We start from the raw sequence: 23,004 nt of genomic DNA, 5'->3' as shown, positions 1-23,004 counted from the left end.
GGAATGTTGCCAGCAGGTCGAGGGAGGTGATTCTCTCCTTGTGTTCAGCACTGGTGGGGCCACACCTGGGTCCAGTTCTGGGCTCCCCAGCACACCAGAGACATGGACATACTGGAGAGAGGCCAGTGAAGATTATTAATGACACACCAGAAGGCTGTGCCGCCATACAGCGAGACCTGGACAGGCCAGAGTGTTGGGTGGAGAGGAACCTAATGAAGATCAACAAGGGCAAGCGTAGGGTGCTGCACCTGGGGAGGAATAACCCCATGCGCCAGGACAGGTTGGGGGCTGACCTGCTGGAAAGCAGCTCTGTGGAGAGGGACCTGGGAGTCCTGGTGGACAACAAGTTGACCATGAGGCAGCAATGTGCCTTTGTGGCCAAGAAGGCCAATGGTCTCCCGGGGGGCATTAAAAAGAGCGTGGCCAGCAGATCAAGGAAGGTCGTCCTCCCCTGCTACTCTGCCTTGGTGAGGCCACATCTGGAGTGCTGTGTCCAGTTCTGTGCTCTCCAATTCAAGGAAGACAGGGAACTACTGGAGAGAGTCCAGTGAAGGGCTACAAGATGACCACGGGATTGGAGCACCTTCCTGATGAGACAAGGCTGAGAGACCTGGCGCCTGGCGAAGGGAAGACTGAGAGGGGATCTCATCAATGCTTATCAATATCTAAAGGGTGGGTGTCAAGAGGGTGGGGCCAGACTCTTTTCAGTGGTACCCACTGACAGGACAATTCCATCTGAAGACACAGGAAATTCAATCCGAACGCAAGGAAAAACTGCTTTGAGGGTGGCAGAGCCCTGGCACAGCTGCCCAGAGAGGTTGTGGAGTCTCCTTCTCTGGAGACATTCAAAACCCGCCTGGACACGTTCCTGTGCAACTTCCTCTAAATGAACCTGCTTTGGCAGGGGGGTTGGACTAGATGATCTCGACCCCTACCATTCTGTGTTTAAGGGACTGAAGCATCTCTCCTCTGAGGTAAGGCTGAGAGAGTTGGGACCGCTCAGCCTGGAGAACAGAAGACTGACTGGAGATCAAAACGTAAAAATACCTGAAGGAAGGGTGCATAGAGAATGGAGCGGGGCTCTGTTCAGCATTACCCAGTGACAGGACCACAGGCAATGGGCAAAAAATTGAAACACTGGAGACTCCCTCTGAACGTTAGGGAACTTTTTTACTGTGAGGGTGACCGAGCACTGGCACAGGTTGCCCAAGGGGGTTTTGGAGTCTCTATCCTTGGAGATACTTAAAAGCCATCTGAACACGGTCATGGGCAACCAGCTCTAGAGGACCTTGCTGGAGCAGCGGGGTTGGACTGGATGACCTCCAGACATCCCTGCCAGCTTCATCCATTCTATGAATCTGGTCTGTGACTATATTCAAGGTTCATGGTTTTTTCCGTATTATCAGTGTCAGGCACTATGCAGTAAAATACCCATGGAGGAATAACTTCCCAGCCCAAATATGTTTTATAATGTAGAAGTATAGAACAGCAAAGTACTGTAAAACTTCAGGTAATCAATGCTCCCTGAGATGTACATTCCCATGCAAACAATCTCTGTATTTGCATAATACTGCATCTTCTTAACAAGGAGTAACAACTTACATGGCAGCTCTCTGGCCCTGGAAAAGCCTGCTATAATCTTCTTTTAGCCCAATCACGTAGTGAACTGCTTCTGCCCACACCTTGCGCAGCTGAGGAATTGGCAGTTGGATTTTACTATCCTGTACTGAATACAAGAAGAAACACAATTGTACACAAATGAAAGGACAACTCTAGAAAAGGACTTCAGCGCTTACAACATCGCTAACTTGCTTCAGGTGCCTAAACTAAGGGATCAAGCCACATAAGACCTATTTAACTTTTATGTGATGTTGCCTAAGTGCGTATAAGCTTTTCACGTTACAGCTCGCCAGGTATTTGACAGCCTGCTACTGGCCAGGCTCACATTTGAACTCACGGCTACGAGAGTACTGATTTCTTGGAGCACTTTGGCCTATTGACACTAGCAGACACAGGGCACGCTGCATGAAATACGGCACAAGGCAGGACCCAGGAGTGCTTTTATCCAAACCTCTACGTAAAGCACTTGCCCAAGCTAGCAAAGCGAATGTAACTGCTACATTTATCAACATTTCCTCCCAGATTCCTCACGTAGGTGTTTACAGGGAAAAGATGCAGGACTTACATGTGTTCCCCTATAGAGATGGGGAACTATCAGTAAATTGGGGTATCAATAAACATGTCGTAACAAGCCTTAGCTCCAAGAGATTCAGCACAATGACGCCACACAACAAGATTCACCAGAATAAAATAGCCCAGCACACCGAAAAAAACCAATCAGAAATGTGAGTGACAATAAAAGGAGAGAGGGAAAAGCAGCACAACTTCTGCAGAGCCAGACCAAAGAAAATAACACCATTTAACAGGAACTGTATGTCACAAGGCATTTCCTTTACATGCAGTATCCCAGTAGATGTCTCCTGTCCCTTGACACTATTTTTCCTTTCATTGAGGTATACAAGGTCCTTCCTACAGGTACACTGGGTATACATAAATCTTCATAGAGGTGTATTAGGTCCTGCAGATGACTGCTGTCATTTCAGGAGACGTGGAAGGGAAGCTGTAAGCAGAGAAGCAGCTTTGATGCAAGGTCTGTAAGTATACTGATGATGTCAGGGCCAGGCAGCAGCACCAGAATGAGGAGGGACCAATGGGAGCAGATCTCACCAGTGTCCATGCAGCAACAGACTGGCTTTACTCCTAACAACTCAAGACGAAGCAGGGGGCCTGGACTCTTCTCAGACACTTGATTCTGCTCGGTGAGACCAGAAGTAGGATCAGTGCTATGGAGTTCTGGCCACACTATGACTAGAGCTTAAAACTGTTGGGAAGATAGTACAAGACTGAAGGTTTTGAACCTCTGCAAAGTGTCTCTGAAGAACAGCCCTACTCCATAACCTCCACAGGGAAATAACAACAGTTCTGCAACCCATGCAACTGACTTGGCTCTGTGATCAGAACAAGGTGGATTTCCTCATACAGGGCCTGAATGATCAGCAGCACAAAATGAGGGGCCTGTTCTTTCATTTAGGTGAGACACAGGAGACGGATCACAGGTGAAATGCAACTATCACAGATATTACAGGGCAAAAAGGTAATCTGTATCCTCAGGATGCTGATACAGGGTTCAGGAGCATAAGCCTAGGAAAGCTGTAGGAGGGCAACTGCTCATGAACATCCAAAACACCCAATCTCAGGAGACAGGACTGCAAGGAGCTGAACCCTGTATGTACCTGTGCACAGGGAGGAGGGGAGGAAGAGAAGGGATATGTGCACAACTTCTTCAGATGCTAAGCGCTAAAAGAGGATATATCTATGCAGGCCATCACTCAAGTTCTGCAAACATCTCCTGGCACAATGGCACTGCAACACTCTGTGGGTGTGTTGCGTGACACCCTTTAGCACAGCAAATGAAATAACAGTCCCCCAGTCAGAATCTTCCTTGGTGGATGAGAAGCTGCTTCTTGGTGGATGAGATGCTCAGTGGTGGACCAGAAGCTCAACATGAGCCGGCAACGTGTGCTCACAGCCAAGGAAGCAACCGTATCCTGGGCTGCATCAAAAGCAGTGTGGCCAACAGGTCAAAGGAGGTGATTCTGCCCCTCTCCTCCACCTAGTGAGATCCCACCTGGAGCACTGCCTCCAGCTCTGGGGCCCCCAATGGAACAATGACATGGGCCTGTTGGAGTGGCTCCAGAGGAGGCCACGAAGATCAGAGGGCTGGAGGATGTCTCCTGTGAAGACAGGCTGAGGGAGCTGGGGTTGTTCAGCCTGGAGAAGAGAAGGCTCCAGGGAGACCTTATAGCAGCTTTCCAGTATCTGAAAGGGGCCTACAAGAAAGCTGGAGACGGACTTTTTACAAGGGCATGTAGTGACCCCATGACGAGGCATAAGGGCTTCAAACTGGAAGATGGGAAAATTGGATTAGACATTAGGAAAAAAATTTTCACCATGAGGGTGGTGAGGCACTGGCACAGGTTGCCCAGAGAAGCTGCGGATGCCCCATTCCTGGAGATGTTCAAGGCCAGGCTGGATGGGACTTTGAGCAGCCTGGTCTGGTGGGAGGTGTCCCTGCCCAGGGCAGGGGGGTTGGAACTAGATGATCTTTAAGGTTCCTTCCAACCTAAACCATTCTATGACTCTTTCCAGGAGAATGTGCAGGCACAGACCAAAAGTTCCCCTCTCTAGGCTACAAGATTAGGTTGCACGTATTACCTCCCAAGCCTTCATTCACTTTGTGGTTCTGTTTCAGTGGGGCAATGTTTAGGTTTAGGTGTTTAGGTGGGGTAGGTGCTCTTCAGTGCCCAGAATTTAATACAAGCACAAAAATCGTAATTGAATTCTTAAGTTGCTCAATAGGAGAGTTCCCAAAGGGCAGGCAATAAATTCTCTGAACTGTTACATCTACAAAAAATGGAGATACAGTGCTGTAGATGTAAACTTTTTTAGGCTGCTCCAGGTTCTTAAATGGTCCTCTTTGAATGAGAGAATGCCATTCAAGACAATACATAGAGATTTGTAAGGCAGATCCACTTTCATATTACATGAGAAGCAGCGCTTTCAGTTCCCTGCTGTCCTCCAGCATACTTACCAATGTAATTTACACAGTCAGACAGACTCCGAGAAGCAAAGGGTCCATCATAGACAGTTTTGCTTTTGTCAAACAAATAGACCATGTAGCTATCCCAGCCTCTCTGGTGAGAAAAGAGAAGAGAACATAAGAGAACACATCCCAAACATAGATCCCGCTAACCCATACCATTCTGGTTACTTCATGAACTAATTATTGTGGTCAGACACTCTTCTTATCTGGCGCCTTAAAAAACTGGTTTTGATAAATCTCACAGAAACATAGCGCCCTTTGCTAGCAAGTTATTTTATTTAAATACTTAGAGTATGACTATACAAGTCTACTTACATTACCTGATAAAGGAAATAATGCTAGACCTTAAGAGTTACTATACTTACAAAGCAAACTGTCACCAGTGGGAGAAGATTAAGGCAATTTATCTTCCCTAAGATTTTTAAATTCCCTGAGAATGTGAAAGACATTAAATGAACAGAATCATTCTTACTACGCCATCAATAACACACTGGGAAGCAGGTTTCCGAGGGTCCAGGCAAATTCCTGTTTCCAACAGCAGCTCCTGATTTCCAGTACTTATTCCAGTTTCAAACTCAATCCGAATCTGAAAGGAATGAAGGCTTTCCTCAGGATGCAAGAGAAACGAAACAATCTTGGCAGAGGTCATATTTAGGATGTGTACTATCTGTAAAAAGAGTACAAGTTGATTACAAGTCACTGGCTGTCAAAGACAAAGGACACGAAGGCCTGGGAGGCAGTATGTAGCAATTAACACGTTAAGACTGAAAGCACCATTTGAGTTTCAATGACTACAATAATCAAGTTCAGGAGTAAAGCCCCACATAATAAAACTCAAATCCCGGGCCTGTAACAATTTAATGTCAGAGAAAATTACAATAAAACACACTAATAACTGTCACAATCCACACTGCAGTTAAATTACATCAAAAGAATGGTGACAAGCTAGGATAAAGGCCATCTCGAGCCTCATATTCTCTGATGCTGGCCAGAACTGCTCCCAAGAAAGGGAGTCCCATTTCCTTTAATCCCTCCATACAAAAAAGCTGTTACATTACACTGCTTGTCTTCTCCCCACTTTCATAGAATCATAGAATGGTTTGGGTTGGAAGGGACCTTAAAGATCATCTAGTTCCAACCCCCCTGCCCTGGGCAGGGACACCTCCCACTAGACCAGGTTGCTCAGAGCCCCATCCAGCCTGGCCTTAAAAACTTCCAGGGATGGGGCTTCCACCACCTCTCTGGGTAACCTGTGCCAGTGCCTCACCACCCTCATGGTGAAGAACTTCTTCCTAACATCCAGTCTGAATCGACCCATCTCTAGTTTTAATCCATTCCCTCTAGTCCTACCTTTACCCAACATCCCAAAAAGTCCCTCCCCAGCTTTCTTGTAGGCCCCCTTAAGACACTGGTAGGCCACTATAAGGTCTCCTTGGAGCCTTCTTTTCTCCAGACTGAACAACCCCAACTCTCTCAGTCTGTCCCCATAGCAGAGGTGCTCCAGCCCTCTGATCATCCTCGTGGCCCTTCTCTGGGCACACTCCAGCACATCCATATCTCTCTTGTAGTAGGGGCTCCAGAATTGGATGCAGTACTCCAGGTGGCGTCTCACGAGAGTGGAGTAGAGGGGGAGAATCGCCTCCCTCGACCTACTGGCCACGTTTCTCCTGATGCAGCCCAGGATATGATTGGCTTTCTGGGCTGCTAGTGCACGCTGACGGCTCATGTGGAGCCTCTCGTCTGCCAGCACCCCCAAGTCCTTTTCTTCAGGGCTGTTCTCAAGCAAGTCGCTGCCCAGCCTATATCGGTGCTTGCGATTGCCCCAACCCAGATCGAGGGCCTTGCACTTGGTCTTGTTGAACTTCATGAGGTTGGCACGGGCCCACCTCTCCAGCCTGTCAAGGTCCCTCTGGATGGCATCCCTTCCCTCCAGCATGTCAGCTGCCCCACACAGCTTGGTTTTGTCGGCGAACTTGCTGAGGGTGCACTGTGCCACTGTCCATGTCGCTGACAAAGGTGTTAAACAAGATCAGTCCCAGTACTGATCCTTGAGGGACTCCACTTGTCACTGGCCTCCACTTGGACATGGACCTAGATGCCCCCTCTCTAGTTTTACTATACCTGGCCAGAGACCGTAAGACCCAAACCACCCCATGATATACAAATTTCAACAAGCTCCAATTATGGGCACAATATTTTGTGCTTCTGGCTTTAATTGCTTTGGAATCCTTCCAGCTAAGACAAAATTATCCTCTGGCTTCTACACATGCTTGCCTCAGCTAGACTTGCTCCAGCAAAGCTCCAGTAATTACATGAAGGGGAAGAGTCAGGTAAATGTAATCTCTGTTCTACTAAAGGTGCTACTATAGTACGTGAACCTGGAGGTCACAGCATCAGTAGCAGAGTTCAGGAAAACTGTTATTATCAAATATTAAACCACTATTTGATCTTGGTGAGTCCTTTCTGAGATGACAGACAGCAATATGGGGTCATTTTTCTACTCCAAGTGTAAAGCTAGAGATTGATATTGCTGGTGATATTTTGCCTTCAGATATGTACTGGACAGTACATACTTCCTGATACCAAGAAAAACATTCCTCATGATCCTTATGCAAAGGATTTGACACTGTCCTGCACAACATCCTGGTCTGCAAATTGGAGAGACGAGAATTTGATGGATGGACCACTCGGTGGATAAGGAACTGGCTGGATGGTCGCACTCAAAGAGTTGCGGTCAACGGCTCAAAACCCAAGTGGAATCCAGTGATGAGTGGCATTGTTCAGGGGTCAGTACTGGGACCAGTGCTGTTCAACATCTTTGTGGGCGACATGGACAGTGGGATCGAGTGCACCCTCAGCAAGTTTGCCAACAACACTGAGCTGCGTGAAGTAGTCCATACTCTGGAGGGACGGGATACCATCCGGAGGGACCTGGACAGTCTGGAGAGGCGGGCCCATGTGAATCTCATGCGGTTCAACCAAGCCAAGCGCAGGGTCCTGCACATGGGTAGGGGCAACCTCAAGCACAAATACAGTCTGGGAGGAGTACAGCTCGAGAACAGCCCTGAGGAGAAGGACTTGGGGGTGCTGGCTGATGAGAAGCTCAACATGACCTGGCAATGTGTGCTCACAGCCAAGAAAGCAACCGTATCCTGGCCTGCATCAAAAGCAGTGTGGCCAACAGGTCAAAGGAGGTGATTCTGCCCCTCTCCTCCACCTAGTGAGATCCCACCTGGAGCACTGCCTCCAGCTCTGGGGCCCCCAATGGAACAATGACATGGGCCTGTTGGAGTGGCTCCAGAGGAGGCCACAAAGATCATCATAGGGCTGGAGGATGTCTCCTGTGAAGACAGGCTGAGGGAGCTGGAGTTGTTCAGCCTGGAGAAGAGAAGGCTCCAGGGAGACCTTATAGTGGCCTTCAATACCTAAAGGGGCTACAGGAAAGATGGGAGGGACCCTTTATCAGGAACCATAGCAACAGGATGAGGGGGAAGGGTTTTAAAATTAAGGAAGGTAGATTTAGATCGGAGATAATGAAGAAATTTTTCACTCTGAGGGTGGTGAGACACTGGAACAGGTTGCCCAGAGAAGCTGCACCTGACCCATCCCTGGAGGTGTTCAAGGCCAGGCTGGACGGGGCTTCGAGCAACCTGGTCTACTGGGAGGTGTCCCTGCCCATGGCAGCGGGCTGGAATTAGATGATCTTTAAGGTCCCTTCCAACCTAAGCCATTCTGTGATTCTATGATCCTGCAGCTCGATGTTGCCAGGATTATAGCTTTGTTCCACTGAACGCACTTTCTGTCCTTTGATATGCTTTCAGCAGGCCTTCAAAGCCAGTAACGACCCTCACTCACCTTCAAATTCAGTATGTGATCCATTATTAGGAAACACTTTGGACGACTGGTCTCAGGATCTAAACCTCCACCCCTCTGTTGCGGATCCCAATTCAGCATCAGTTGCAACCAATTTTCCATTGGTTCTACAATTAAACTAAAACAGAAGAGCTATAAGAAAGAGAAGGCACATATTCTACAACACTTACTCTACTTAGGAAACTAGGGTCTCGCAACAGCAATAAGGTTTCAACTCTTTGGTTAGAGACCAAACATTCGCTCATCCTGACCGCGGCGAAAGCCCGCAAGGGGAGGAAAGACCATGCAGAGCGAGCATCTCCACCATAACAACAGTCTTCACTGACCTCTGCAGGACCACTCGCCCATCCAACAGACCTTGCATTATACTTCTCCCTCTTCCTGATTCCTATTCACTGAGTCAAATGCATCTTGACACATCAGTAAGGTATGTCAAGATAGATAAGGGGTAGAATTGGTTTGTTTGTTTGTTTGTTCATTTTTCTCCAAAACCCATCTGTGATACACATGAAATTTAATAGTTTTCAAAGTCTTGTCTGCAGAATAACCATCCCTGTGCTGCAGTGCCTCCTGGACGGCTCTTCTCCACATTTATCCACACAAGCAGCACGTAAGTTTTTTGTCAAGAATGTCTTTAAATGTCTTTTGCACACAGTGCAAAAAGCCCAAAGCACTGGCACAAAACCACTTATTTCATTCTCAACTCCAGTACTTTTCCTAGAAATCTGCCAGTGCCGTGAATTCTGCTGCACCGCTGGGCACATCTAAATAAGTGCTAAATAAGCGACAAATGATCAGTCCGACTTCTGACTTGGTTAATTCAGGCTGAAGGCCCTCCTGGAGGTCTTTGGTCTGATCCCTAGCCCATTGCAGGCCCAACATTGCACAGCTACGGCAGGCTGCTCAGGACTGCATCCAAGCAAGTCTGGGCAGTTCCCACAGATGGAGATCCCCCACTGCTCAGGGCCCTGTCCCAGGAATGCATCACTAGCTTGGGGAAACCTTTTTCCTGTGCCCAAATTTCATTTCCCTTGTTGTAACTTATGGTGTTGCCTTTCATCCTTTCGCTTTGCCCCTCCGAGAAGAGCCTATTGTCTCTGTAATGCTCCAATAGATAGCAGAAGACAAAATTAGATCCCCCTTTGCCTGCTCTTTGCCAGACCAAAGGAGCCCAACTTAAGGGCCCCTCCTTGCATGCTCTATTCAACAGGCTCTGACCATCTTCGTGACCTCCACTGGACTCTCTGCAGATTTCCCAACACAAATACGAGACGCTTCTGCTTTCACAGAGGAGCTAACTCAAGTACCTGGTTTATGAGACTCAATACTGTCAAGTTATCAGGGAGATGTTACTCAGTGCCTTGTAATAACGGGTGGAAAGCAGTCACAGAGTTCACGCTGCACAGCGAACTGCCATCATCCCACCAACTGCAGGGTGAGAGGGCCCAAAGAATCAAAAGAGCTGTGTGGCTACGGGCTATTCTTTAACAGCAAATGGCAGCTTGCCAGGAGTTTGAAACACTGCTTAGGAGAAAGAAGTAGGACCTCTCAGCATTTGAGATAAAGGAGGAAGATCCCTCAGTTTAAAAGACAAGCCAAAAATGATCACATGTAGCCAGAAGGACAAACTTACCCACAGAGGCTGTGAGGCTGTGGCAAATGGGTACTAAAGCGAACTTCCCCATTCATCTCTTCGGAAGCAAAAATGTGCTTTGGATCCTTCTTCTTGATTTTTTCATGCCTAGAAAATAAAATTCTTTGTGGATATACCAGCAATATTACTTTTATAGTAAAGGGCCAATGGCCTATGGCAGCAGCAAAAAGTGCCACAGTCTAGTAGCTTTAGAAAACAAACTCGTCTTTCAGGACAAAGACGACATTTCCAAACAATCCACCCAGAACACCTCCAAGTGGAAGAGGGAAGCCCTTGCAATTAACTCTGTCTGGAAACATTTTTGCACTTGCTTGCAAGGAGGTCTGGACAGCATCCAACGAGAGGGTCAACAGGTAACAACAATTCACTGACCACAGAGCAAGCCTGTATGACAAAATGAGCCTACAAACATTCATGAGACAGATAAGATTTGCAAGAGTCATCTTGGCAAAACCCCTGCCCTTACCTCGATCCGAGGGAAGCATCTAGTAAGTGCCAGAAACACAGCATGCTATTGGATCCTGGACCAGGGAAACCTCAAATTTACCTTTTCCCCAGTATTATTTCAATGCTAACAGAAAAGCAGGCTTCATATTTTTTTTCTGGTTGCAGAATTACTCTTTTAAAAACCAAGCTTACACACACTCCTGATACTGCAAGGTAAGAAGTGGAAATACAAAATTACGTATTTCTGTCCCTTCTTCTAGCCCTGAACGAGTAAGCGGGTTAAAGTCTTTCAGTCCTCACTTTTGTGAAGTTACTTACAAACACATAAGTATGTGTTTACTACACAAAATAGGCTCTGTCTTGCTGCGTGTTATTTATTGCTAAAAATAAGTATCCTCCAAGCCTAGGTGAAAAAAGGACTGCATGACTACTTCCCATTACGTTTTTTCTGATACCAATACACAGACTGGTTTATAATTATGCTTTTTGATTCAAATTTCACTTGTGAAAGAATTATTACGACCAGAGGCTACCACACAATGTAATACGCATGTACTACAATACATATAAATAGCCAATCAAACTGTTACTCATGCTGCTAAAGTATCAACGGCTTCTCCAAAGCTTAGCAGACCACCAGCCTCAGCACCTAAAACCCAATAAATTGATCATTCTGGTGCACGCTGTTACCTCACTACACACAGTAGCTGTCATTCATAGAATCACAGAATGGGTTGGGTTGGAAGGGACCTTAGAGATCATCCAGTTCCAACCCCCTGCCCTGGGCAGGGACACCTCCCACTAGACCAGGTTGCTCAAAGCCCCATCCAGCCTGGCCTTGAACACCTCCAGGGATGGGGCAGCCACAGCTTCTCTGGGCAACCTGTTCCGGTGTTTCACTGCCCTCACAGTAAAGATTTTTTTCCTGATATCTAATCTAAATCTACTCTCTTCCAGTTCAAAGCCATCATGCCTTGTCCTATCACTACATGCCCTTGCAAAAAGTCCCTCTCCAGCTTTCTTGTAGGCCCCCTTTAAGTACGGAAGGGGGTCTAAGGTCTCCCCAGAGCCTTCTCTTCTCCATTTCTATTGCCTGCCATCACCACTCGCAGAATAAGCATCTTACCAGGTAAATGGCTGTAGGTTATGTAAGAAAGGTCTAAATCCTGCAATGCATTCAAACACCATCGTTCCAAAGCTCCAGTAATCAACAGTAACTGAGTAGGATTTATTCTCAAAGAGTTCCGGAGCCTAAAAAGGATCATAAAAAGACACTTTGAAAGTGGTACTTCATGTATTTTCTTGCATTGCTGAAGAAACAAAGCTGCATCTAGGTGTGGACCCCAGTTCCAGAGCACTGTGGGGACCCTGATGCAGCCCCACAGTGGAGATGGGCTGCCATGGTGGCCTGGAGCATCCAACCCAGGAGGAGATGGGAGGGAGCTGGGCTTGTTGGGTCTGGCTGTGGGGAGGCAGGCTGAGAGCGGCTCCCGACCATGGTGCACGAAGGCATGGAGGGGATGGTGAGGGCCAACTCATCTTGGAAGTCACAGGTGATGCAATGAGGGGCGATGGCCCCAGATCACCACCTGGAAGGTTCAGGTTGGACACCAGGAAACACTTCTTTCCCTGGAGAGGGAACACCCTTGGGACAAGTCCCCAGGAAGGTGTGGGATCTCCATTTTTGGAGGTTTCAGGGGTTGGCTGGACCAAGCCATGGCTGCCCTGACCTATTGCTGGGGACAGTCCCGCTGTAAGCGGGAGGCTGGACAAGGGACTTCCATAGGTTTCTTCTCACAAATACTTCTGTGATTCTACAAAATGTGTTGATACCACTTGTACACATGAAAAAAACCCAAGTCTTACCAAATATTGTAATGTTCCAACAAATGAAGTGCATAAACTTCCTTGATCCAGATCCTTTGCGTATCCCAGGTCTATTATTTTGTGAACAATCTGTAGACAGTTTAAACAGTTCATCAGAAAAGCAAATTCAGACAAAAAACCCACAACAAACAACCCAAAATCTGTGCAGTGACACCCACAGCATACACTCAAGAAGAGGAAAGCCAGAATGGAAATTCTGGGGAAAGTCCATAGCGAAGCGTCAACATGTTACATGGTGTTAAAACATGCGGTTTCACCATGTAAGCTGGCGTTGTCCACCTATCTCAACTTAGACTCGACTTTATTTAAAGCAGCTTGCCAGTTACACCTTGGCCAAGCGGGGTACCTAACTTTTTATTTGGGAATTGAAAGCTATTTGTTTGAAGAGTAACAATAGATAAAACAATTTTCACTGAGAAATCCATCAGGCCGACTCTCGTAACTAGCCTGATTTTACATGCAGCCCTCAAAGCCACAAACACAGGGATACACTACAATCTTATATCATTCAGATTCTGTTCCTTCTGGAAAGGAAGCAGAAGTTGCTTGGTTTTAATGACAAGGATTTAAAAATAAGCAAAACAGGATTGTGTCTTCAAGAAGATGTAAACTTTTAGTGAATTCACAGCTGAGCTTTCAGCCAAGTTCAATGCCCCAAACTACTTGTTCTCTTTTATTTCTCTCAGGTAAGACAAAGCTTATGACAGCTTCCAGAAATGACAGTGGGAACGCCACTGACAGAGGCCACTTGACTTACCTTCCCACCTTCATCCTGAAGAACAATATTTTCAGGCTTTAAATCTCTGTGTATAATTCTGTTTTCATGCAAATACTGAATACCAGACCCTGAAAGACACACATTTGATTTAATAGAAAAGAAACTCACATTGATTAAAGATACACATGATAAAAATCTAATATTTCTGACATTGGGATTGACATCAATACATTTGCATTTTAAAGCACCATTAAGAACGATTGACTTAAGAGATCTGTCAGATTTATGCTAGAACTGAACTAGCTCCCTTTACTCTGCTCTGCAGAAATGGGGGTTGCTACAGAGTTTAGACCTTGTGGCATAATCACAAGTCACATCTTACAGGCAAGGGAGAAGGCAGGCAAATTCTTCTCAAACTGTAGTTACAAAATGAAACACAGCGCACAGACAAGCAAAACGGGTCTCCAAAATGTGTCGGCAGCTTGAAACAGCTCTGCATGTCCTCTAGCCTAAGATCTTGCTAAATTAACAGAGGAGAACGAAAAGATCTATTTATATATGTGAGCACATCATGCAAGGTGCTGATGAAAGGAAACACTGAAATTAATTAGGCAAATGAAACAAGTCGAGGTTCCCTTTGACCTAAAACTACTGCCAAATAGCGGCTGATAGAGCTTCTAGTCTGCCAAAGCGCCACAATACAAACCAGCCCATCAGGGAAGGGACTGTTCAGCTGCGACGAAGCAGATGCGTGGCTGGCGTTAAAAAATAATTCCTGGTCAGGGTCTAGTTAACACCATGTGGAGCAGCTGACCGAGGTGCCCCCAGCGACACCCAGGTCAGTATTAGCAACACTTGAACTTAGAAATGCAAGGCTTCCCCTCTGCTGGTGGGGGCCTAATGCACTCAAAAGAGGACCACTTCTGTCCCTCCCACCGTGAAAAATGAAACTCCACAATTGCTTTAAGCCAATCTATGTGGGGGCTGTCCCCAGATGGAACACAGGTTCCCAAATTCTCCTTTCCCAGACACAAATTCTATGGCAGCACAAGCATTTTATGGCAGCACTAGCATTTTATGGCACCACATGATGAGCTTGATCTTGGGACTGGAAACTACTGGAAACTTGGTAGCTGGAAACTACTACAGAAAATAAAAATAAAAATCCATTTTTAGCCAGGCTGGTTTACAGAACCTGCTCCTCAGCTGGGTACGAGAGTGGCTGCAATAGGAGAAGGAATGGGAGCATGCGCCCAAGAAAAGACAAAGAGCAGGACTTTGCCTTGTGGCGATGGTCCACACTTGAACTGCCTTGAGGGGACTGTGGAGCCACTAACAACAGCAAGGAGAAACAAGAGAAATCTTGCCGGCAGTAAGGGAAAAATTCACTACAGATTTACGCAAATAACAGCACTGGCTGCTAAATGAAAGATTATCAAGCAAATGCCTGCCAGAGGACGTAGCCACAGACAAAACGGGACTTTCAAAGTTTGTTTGATTTGGTTTTTTAAGTCATTATTTTTCAACCTTGGAGATTGCAAGTGGAAATAAAAGCAAAGGTCCCATGAAAGGCCAAGGCAGGTATTTTATTTTCTCACCTCCGTCATGGGGTATTTTAAATTTTCCTATTCTGACTGCACATTGTGTAAACACTACTTCTAACCAGCAATGACTATAAATTCATTACAGGATTATTTTAAGAGAAATTCAACCAACATGCCTTGTCCACAGTTCAAACAATTTCTTCCATCAGGGAGAAAGTCCCCAACCTTCCCCGATTTACCAATCATTTATATAATTAACAGCTTCTAACTTGCATTTCTTCTCCACTGCATTGTTAAGTCTTTGCCAAAGACATGCCAAAGACATTCAACTTCTTACAAAGACAACAGACCCTGTTCTGCAGGTGGAAGGGGAACAAGGATGAAGGAATGCAGAGCTGTACTTGATTCCGGGACCTCAACTGCAAGCCCTCTGAGCACTGAAAGTAACAGAAGCCCAGGCCAATATATCCAAAATGCTTTCTCACACCAAAACCAGCTCCATTCCTACAAGTAGAGACAGGCTGTCTGTAAGAGAACTAAGAAACCCATACACTCTATTGAGGAGCTCTCCTGGAAAGCCTACTTGCTAGAGAAACCATGTGTAGGCACAACCCTCCATCAGATGATTTGTTCTCTCCAGGCTGTCCAAGAAGCCAGGCACTTCGTGATGGACAGGAAGGCCAGTTTCAAGTCTCACATCTTTTAATTTTCTCGCAGTGCTTGCTCTTAGTGGTCATGGATTTGGCATAAAGCAAGCTAAAGCTCAACAGTTTTAAAAATGAAATATTTGATGAAACACTTCTGGAGACCCATCAAGTTTGTGTCACACAGTGATTTCCATGGATTACTACAGCCTTAATAAATGTCTTTAAAGAAGGCACCCAAAGGTATCTAATTAACTTGCTCCTTATGAGCAGTGCTCTCACCTTGGGCTACTCCTGTACACATCTGCTGTCTGCTCCCTTTCCACACTGCAGAATCTGAAATCCACATTATATCAGACACCTTCTGACTGCAGAACAAGGTGATGTCTGGCTCATTCTCACCTTGTCATCACTCTGCTGCCCTGTAGGCTGCTTTGGGACTTCCCTAGGACCACGCACAGCACATCACAAGAGTGTTAGTGGGAAAGGTTTCTTCTCCAACCTCGCGCTTCAGCCTCCCATGGTGCAACACAGGGCTGGTGCCCCTTGTTACGCTGCTCACCAAGTACACTTTCATCCCATCCATCACCTTTGCACGTGCCCTTGCTGTAGCCACAGGCTACAGGCCCTCCTCAGCCTCCCTGCGGCCCGTCTCAACAAGCCCATATGCTGGTGGGTCAAGTGCTCCAGGCCCTGGGCAGCCTTTGCAAGGCCTTGCCAGGACCTCCATGCCCCTTTGGAACTTGGGGCCAGATGTGGACAACTGTATCCAGATGTAGCTCCCCAGTGCTGAGTAAAGGAGACAGTGATCTCCATCACTCTGCTAGCTACAACTCTAATGCAGACCAACAGAAATGCTCTTCCAAAACAAGAAGCTTCTCAACATTCAGGGACACTTATTTGGGGATCACCTACCTAATTAACCCTCAGTTGAGAGCAAATCATTAGGCAGAAGATTGCTGGACTAGCCACAGCATGGTTGGCTTCCTCTTCTGCTATGCCCTCCGGTTTATCATCTCCTCTGTACTGTCACCTTGAACAAACAGAATTTCCCTCCTATGACGCAAACCCTACACAGAGAAGCCACAGGGCAGCTTTGGCATTTCTCATGTTGGTTTTTGTTTCTTCGCTTGTAAATATTACTTTCCTTCAAGTGACATGCAGTTTGGCAACTCCAGAGCCATGAATAGAAACAGGGTCTGAACAGGAAACCATGACCATTAACAAAACAAAACGTTAAGGTCATAGCTACATAAAACCGACCCCTATACAGCTTTTCCAATCCCATTCCACAAGCATGCCATTAGTGCAAGCTTCTTGTCTCTGGGATCAGCAGGGGATACCAAGTCCATCCACTGGAACAGAAATCGGATTTAACACCCTGTTCTCCTTAGTCCCCTTTTCAGGGTCACCTGAAAAATCAAAATGCCATTACACATAATAACCCGCCCCCCCCCCCCCCCAAAAAACAAAAAACAAGACAGGAGGAAGGCATTAGAGTACATACCAATGTCGCTAAGCAGAGAAAGTATTTGACTTTCCTTAAGTCCGCAGCAGTTTTCTGGTTTGTTTAGCAACTGCAGTAAAGAAAAAGGTGTTTAGACCCACAGTGCAACAGTTACCAGTCATGAACAACATCTTCCATCCCCTGCTGACAGGACAGAAAACAGCGCAGCTCGAATATAACACTAGTTGAATAAGGTAGTTTGCTTTGTGAAATAAAAGCATGGGGGGAAAAGAAAACAACTCAGACAAAATGAAAATTCATTGCACAGAGATAGGGTTGAAAAGAAGATTTGGGCTTTTAGAATAATACCACAAAAGCATGAAAGACATCATAAAGCAAACAGGCAAGACATGCAAGCAGGGCCAGCAGGCAACAGGGATCCTGAGGCTCCTGGAATTTGCTTATTTCTCATCTGCTGAAGTTTGGGTTGATGGGATTTGGGAACACTCCAAATCATAGAATGATTTGGGTTGAAAGGGACCGTTAAAGGTCAACCTTCTCTGCAATGAGCAGGGACACCTTCAACTAGATCGGGTTGCTCAGAGCCCCATCCAACCTGGCCATAAATGTTTCCAGGGATGGGGCATCTACCACCTCTCTGGGCAACCTGTGCCAGTGTTTCATCACCCTCACTGTAAAAAATTTATTCCTTATATATAGTCTAAATCTCCCTGGAGCAGGACTGCTGCTTGGAAGAACAACTTTCCAGTGAGGAAAATAAACTGCGTGACAAAAAGCAAAAGGAACGGATGCACATCTAAGCCCCTGGCTTTCAAACATCGGTCAATGACAAAAGAATGAGAAGGGAAACCAACAGACTAACCCTGAAATTCAGTGCAAGCCACAGAAGAGAAGATCACTGCAAGGACATGGACCTGTTGGAGTGGGTCCAGAGGAGGCCACGAAGATCATCAGAGGGCTGGAGGACGTCTCCTATGAGGACAGGCTGAGAGAGTTGGGGTTGTTCAGCCTGGAGAAGAGAAGGCTTCAGGGAGACCTTATAGCAGCTTTCCAGTATCTCAAGGGGGCCTACAAGAAAGCTGGAGAGGGACTTTTTACAAGGGCATGTAGTGACAGGTAATGGCTTCAAACTGAAAGAGAGTAGATCTAGATTAGGCATTAGGAAGAAAATTTTCATTCTGAGGGTAATGAGCCCCTGGCCCAGGTTGCCCAGAGAAGCTGTGGCTGCCCCATCCCTGGAGGTGTTCAAGGCCAGGCTGGATGGGGCTTTGAGCAGCCTGGTCTAGTGGGAGGTGTCCCTGCCCAGGGCAGGGGGGTGGAACTGGATGGATGATCTGTAAGATCTCTTTCAACCCAAACCGTTCTATGATTCTATGACTGTAACATAGCCTGTTTTTCTCCATGTCGTCTAGCCAAGTGATACCCCACGCTATGGAAAAGCAACCCAGGTATCAGCCCCTGCTGCAAGAGGCTGCCAAACACTATGCAGCCACCTTCATAGTCACCAACGCTGCCTGAGCCCTGCAGGGTCCAAGGCACAGTACCAGCCACCCACGTCACAGGCAGCCACCTTAAAACCAGCGAAGTGCATGTTCTCCAATAACAGTGCTATTGCCACAGGCTGCCCCACTCCACAAAAATCACCGTCTTCTGCTCAGAGTGCTCAATCGCTGTCTAGCTCTGCCTTGGGACGTAGCCTCCTTTCTGACTGCCCTCCCACAATGAGAAGAAGCTGCTTGACACTTCAGCACGCTGGCTCCTAGGTCGTCCACCTCATTCATCCTGAGCTAAAAAGCAGAGCATTGGCTGTGGATCACTGGATGGACCATGACCTGAACTCTCAAGCCTGCCTCCACTCTAAAGTGCTTCTTCATCTCTCCTCTCCCTTGCCCTGAACTTCTCTCCCCTAGCAAAAAGTATGGTAGAATCACTGGAGGAATCCCCCTCCTAATCACTGTCTTACTGATCTGTCAATAAGTAGCTTCAGCAATTTCCCACATATGCCAATCAACATGTGATCTGATTTTTTTCATCACTACATGGAAGGTTTTTATAAATGACCGAGGTACACCTCTGCACTACAGCCACCCCTCCCATGATGTACCCTCACATCTTTGCCTGCTTTCCACACTTCAGGCAAAACCAGCAGTCAAGCCTCTATGGTGGAGAAGCCAGACTTAAGCATCTCACTCCTTAAGTTCTAGGTCAACGTGCTGAACAAGAAAGGAGGAGAAGGGCAAAGTCAGAAATCAAGCTCAGAGCCCACAACACCGCCCTGAAAGAGCACAAGCATAAAAATGTGTGCGGTCCATAGACAGAAGCAGATCCTTTTCCAGGCTTTATAGAAGATTGCAGATGTGCAATGAGAAATTAACAGTGGTGCAAAACACCAATGATGCCAAGTGAGTGTAAGAGAAATGTTTAAAGAAGAGCAGGATCAGAAATTAAAAAATATGCATCTTTTTTTTTCTCTTCTTTAAGGGACACAGCATTACATGTGATCAAATGAAATGAAGCATATTACTTCGTAAACAGCCCCAGCATCTAAGGATTCATTAGAAATTAAATTATCAAGTACTGCATTGCAAGTAGAGCCAATGTAACCCCAAATTTCTTGGCCAAGGTCTCCTATTTACCTTCAAACAGTCTCAGAACTTTTACTGCAAAAAACAACATCCAAGTATCACCGAGAACACAGGCAGCTACATGTGTTTGCAACATCCAAATGTTTTTTTCATATATACCCACTTCCTTTCATTGCCAACCTTAAAACTGTCTCTTCAAATTGTCCCTACTGTTTTAACAACTCAACAATATAAAATGAGGCTTAGTAAGTTACGGATACAGTAGCTGCTATTGCATTCAACATCTGCTCATGTTACTCTACTTAACACTGGTAAAAAAAAAAAAAAACCAACTGCTGAAAAATGAGCTTCCGGACCACTTAGATGAGGTGATTTTCAAGCAAAACTTAATCAAAAGGGCTTAGCTTCTTCACCTCTATACAAACTGCTGCCTTCTGAATCCAGCTGCAGCGGAAAGGGAGCATAAACTCTATCGGGCCATGCGGCCGCTGCCTGGGGAACTCTTGGCTGTCACTGCTTTGCAGAAGGCCAGTTCCCACTTCAGCAGAATACAGCAAAGTCTCTGAAGGCCTGGAGGCCCCAGTCCAGTACCAAAAGGATCCTTCCCTGTGCCAAGAGCAATACAACACTGAATACACATCAATCAAAACCAGATCAGACTCCAAACACAGACACATTGCAGTAAAGGCTGCATCAAAAGCAGTGTGTCCAGCAGCGTGAGGGAGGGGATTGTGCCCTTCAGCTCTGCTCTGGTGAGACCCCCTTGCAGTGCTGCCTCCAGCTCCAGGGCCCTCAGCACAGGAGACATGGACCCTCCAAAGGAGGGCCATGAAGATCATCAGAGGGCTGGAGCACCTCTGCTGTCAGGACAGGCTGAGGGAGTTGGGGTTGTTCAACCTGGGGAAGAGAAGGCTCCGGGGAGACCTTATAGCGGCCTTTCAGTACCTAAAGCATCTACAGGAAAGCTGCGGAGGGACTCTTTTATCAGAGAGTGCAGTGACAGGATGAGGGGGAATGGTTTTAAACTGAAAGGGGGAAATTTAGATTAGATATTAGGAAGAAATTCTTTACTGTGAGGGCCGTGAGACAGTGGAACAGGTTGCCCAGAGAAGCTGTGGATGTCCCACCCCTGGAGGCGTTCGAGACCAGGTTCAATGGGGCTTTCAGCAACCTGGTCTGGTGGGAGGTGTCCAGGCCCAGGGCAGGGGGGTTGGAACTAGATGGTCTTTAAGGTCCCTTCCAACCTAAACCTTTCTATGATTCTATGAAAGCCAAACATGCCAGGCGCAAGTATCTAGCTGTATTAATGCTAAAGCAAATCCATGAAAGGACACGCTGCTTCATGATAAAAGAGTATCTGCCCTTGGATTGTTCCCTGTCCTCTGGTTTCAAAAACACAAGCCTCATTTCCCATGCACGGTTTTTTTCCCCTTCACATTTACTTTCCCCGCATTAGTACCTAAAAAGAAAAAGCACCACAGAACATACATGGTTTCACAGACAACCACAGTCAAACACCATTAACCCCACCTTATTTTGCTAAATATTGCAAAGCAAAGCAGACACTACCTTCCGGAGGTCACCTCCTGAACAATATTCCATTGCCAGAAGAGGAACATCGTTAACGAGGAAGTTCATCTCCTCAGGAACTTCACAGGCTCTTACTACGTTGGGATGGTTCAACCTAAGCACATGGAAAGATGAATGAAAAGTCTGACTCCTCTTTTGGAAGAATGAGCCAACAGACTGTCAACCACTCACGTTTTATGTTTCAGGTATAATTTCTGTTCCCTTTGCTGAGAAGTACACTCTTCAGCTGGTCCCTACCAGTATTGAAATACATAAAATCTATGTTTTGGGAATACACAAGCCAGCAATGAGCAGAATCAACATTTCAAAGTCAAGGCACAGGACTTAGATAATGGAGAGCCATGCTCAAGTTCTGGATTCCTGCACATTCCTGGCAAAGTTGTCACATATTCTGTCTCTGTTTCAGCATATGGGGACAGTTTCCTCCTGGCCCAAGGGTTTCACAGGAATCCACTAACACTTGTGTAACTGCACTAGGGAGGTAGGAGCAGGCAGGTGAAATCCACATACACGGGGAGGAATTAATTGTGAATTCCCACAGTTGTTTCCTCACTGTCTCTCATACACATTCTTCTTGGGAATAAAAGACACATCCAGAAGGAAGTGAAGACAAATTACTTCTGTGTACACCTCTGGAAGCCACCACAAGAGTAGCTGTAGCTGTGCAGCTTAGTGCTTGTATTCAGAAAACGTATAGAGTGAAAATGCCAATGGGAACAGCAATCACCAAGCTCTGACTTACAAACGCAGGTTGCCTCCAAGTGGTTTCCTCCAACATTAGTGCATACAGCCAGGTGAGGGTAACAAGGCGGCACAGTAGGAGCTCAGTAAAGCTCTATGCAGCAGGCTCGCTGCAGGCCTCGGTGAGGACAACTCAGAACAAAACCAAGCAGAATCCCTGCTCCCACCAGCGCGATGGAGCATTTGACACTCCAGGATCTCTCTCAAAAAGGGACGAGGAATTCTCAGGACGAGGGAACAACTGTATGAGACCGCGCTCACATCCATGATGACAAACCTGGCCAGCTGTGGTTCACAGGAATATCAGAATGACATGCTAGAGAGAGGGACAGTGGTCAGCATAGTTTCTTACGAGAAAGCGTTAGGAGACATTACCCTGTACCTGTGGGAGCGTGACAGAAAAAAAAGCAATTCCTAGCTCCCCAGATGCTACATCAAAGAGGAATGTGCTGCACAGCACAGGAATACGCTGGTGTTCTCACATCACCACGTGAAAACTCAGTGCACCGTGTGTTGGGAGTTTGGAGGAATTTAGGTATCACTGGGGGATGGACAAAGAGCCCAGGCAGCAAGAAAGCGCAGAGGCTTGGGATGTCGCTAGGTCCCAAGCCAAGGCATCAGCTAGTACAGCACAGCAGAACCACCTGGACATCTTGTGACGACAGATAAACCACTGCAGACCCTCAGCCCGGCTGGTCCGGGGACTGGCTGTCCCAACGCCCCAGTGCCTCAGCCCGGCTGGTCCGGGGACTGTCCCCTGGCTGCCCGGGCCGTGCCGTCTCCCTCCTCACTCACTTCTTCATGATGTCGATCTCGTGGCACCAGCGGTCCTTGTTCTTGACGCTGAGCTCCAACCGGCAGGACTTGATGGCCACCCGGTCGCCCGAGTCCTACGGGACACAGCGCCGTCAGCCGCCCGGGCTGGGCCCAGCCCTGCCCGCCCCGGCCCTCCCCGCCGCCCGGCCCCACCTGGTGCTGGTAGAGACAGACGTTGCCGAAGCCGCCGGTCCCCAGGCGGTCCCGCATCTCCCAGGGCCCGCAGCCGCCCGCCGGCTGCCCCCGCAAGGCCGCCCCGCCGGGGGCCCGCTCCGCGCCGCCTCCGGGCCCGGCGGGGTTGGCGCCCCGCTCCATTGCGCCGCAGCCACTCGGTGCTACCGGTTCCTCCGCCTTTATTTCCGCGTCACCCCGCG

At 47.2% G+C, this 23,004-nt stretch overlaps 1 protein-coding gene across 10 annotated transcripts in view; it reads right to left on the bottom strand.

The window, feature by feature from the left end:
* CHUK (component of inhibitor of nuclear factor kappa B kinase complex) overlaps positions 1-22,945 on the bottom strand; it is a 42,930-nt gene extending 19,985 nt beyond the window's left edge. For 5 of the 10 annotated variants that reach the window (XR_008467160.1, XM_054207092.1, XM_054207089.1 and 2 more), the window contains exons 1-12: positions 22,784-22,945; positions 22,610-22,704; positions 21,053-21,167; positions 16,938-17,007; positions 13,282-13,370; positions 12,504-12,593; positions 11,764-11,888; positions 10,170-10,277; positions 8,519-8,654; positions 5,136-5,330; positions 4,652-4,754; positions 1,603-1,726 (exon numbers count right to left, since the gene is read on the bottom strand). Coding sequence is in view for 9 of the 10 variants with exons in the window: in XM_054207092.1 (XP_054063067.1) it covers positions 1,603-1,726; positions 4,652-4,754; positions 5,136-5,330; positions 8,519-8,654; positions 10,170-10,277; positions 11,764-11,888; positions 12,504-12,593; positions 13,282-13,370; positions 16,938-17,007; positions 21,053-21,167; positions 22,610-22,704; positions 22,784-22,945 (1,412 nt within the window). In the remaining variant the exon portion in view is untranslated. Of the gene's footprint in view, positions 1-1,602; positions 1,727-4,651; positions 4,755-5,135; positions 5,331-8,518; positions 8,655-10,169; positions 10,278-11,763; positions 11,889-12,503; positions 12,594-13,281; positions 13,371-15,712; positions 15,795-16,693; positions 16,765-16,937; positions 17,008-19,896; positions 20,090-21,052; positions 21,168-21,815; positions 22,131-22,609; positions 22,705-22,783 lie in introns of those variants that run through there. The other 5 variants (XM_054207094.1, XM_054207095.1, XM_054207093.1 and 2 more) reach the window with 5 other exon arrangements.
* Positions 22,946-23,004: the final 59 nt, after the last annotated feature.

Source organism: Rissa tridactyla, chromosome 6, assembly GCF_028500815.1.
Source record: "Rissa tridactyla isolate bRisTri1 chromosome 6, bRisTri1.patW.cur.20221130, whole genome shotgun sequence".
Lineage (NCBI taxonomy): Eukaryota > Metazoa > Chordata > Aves > Charadriiformes > Laridae > Rissa > Rissa tridactyla.
This window is presented reverse-complemented; position numbering and strand designations above follow the sequence as displayed.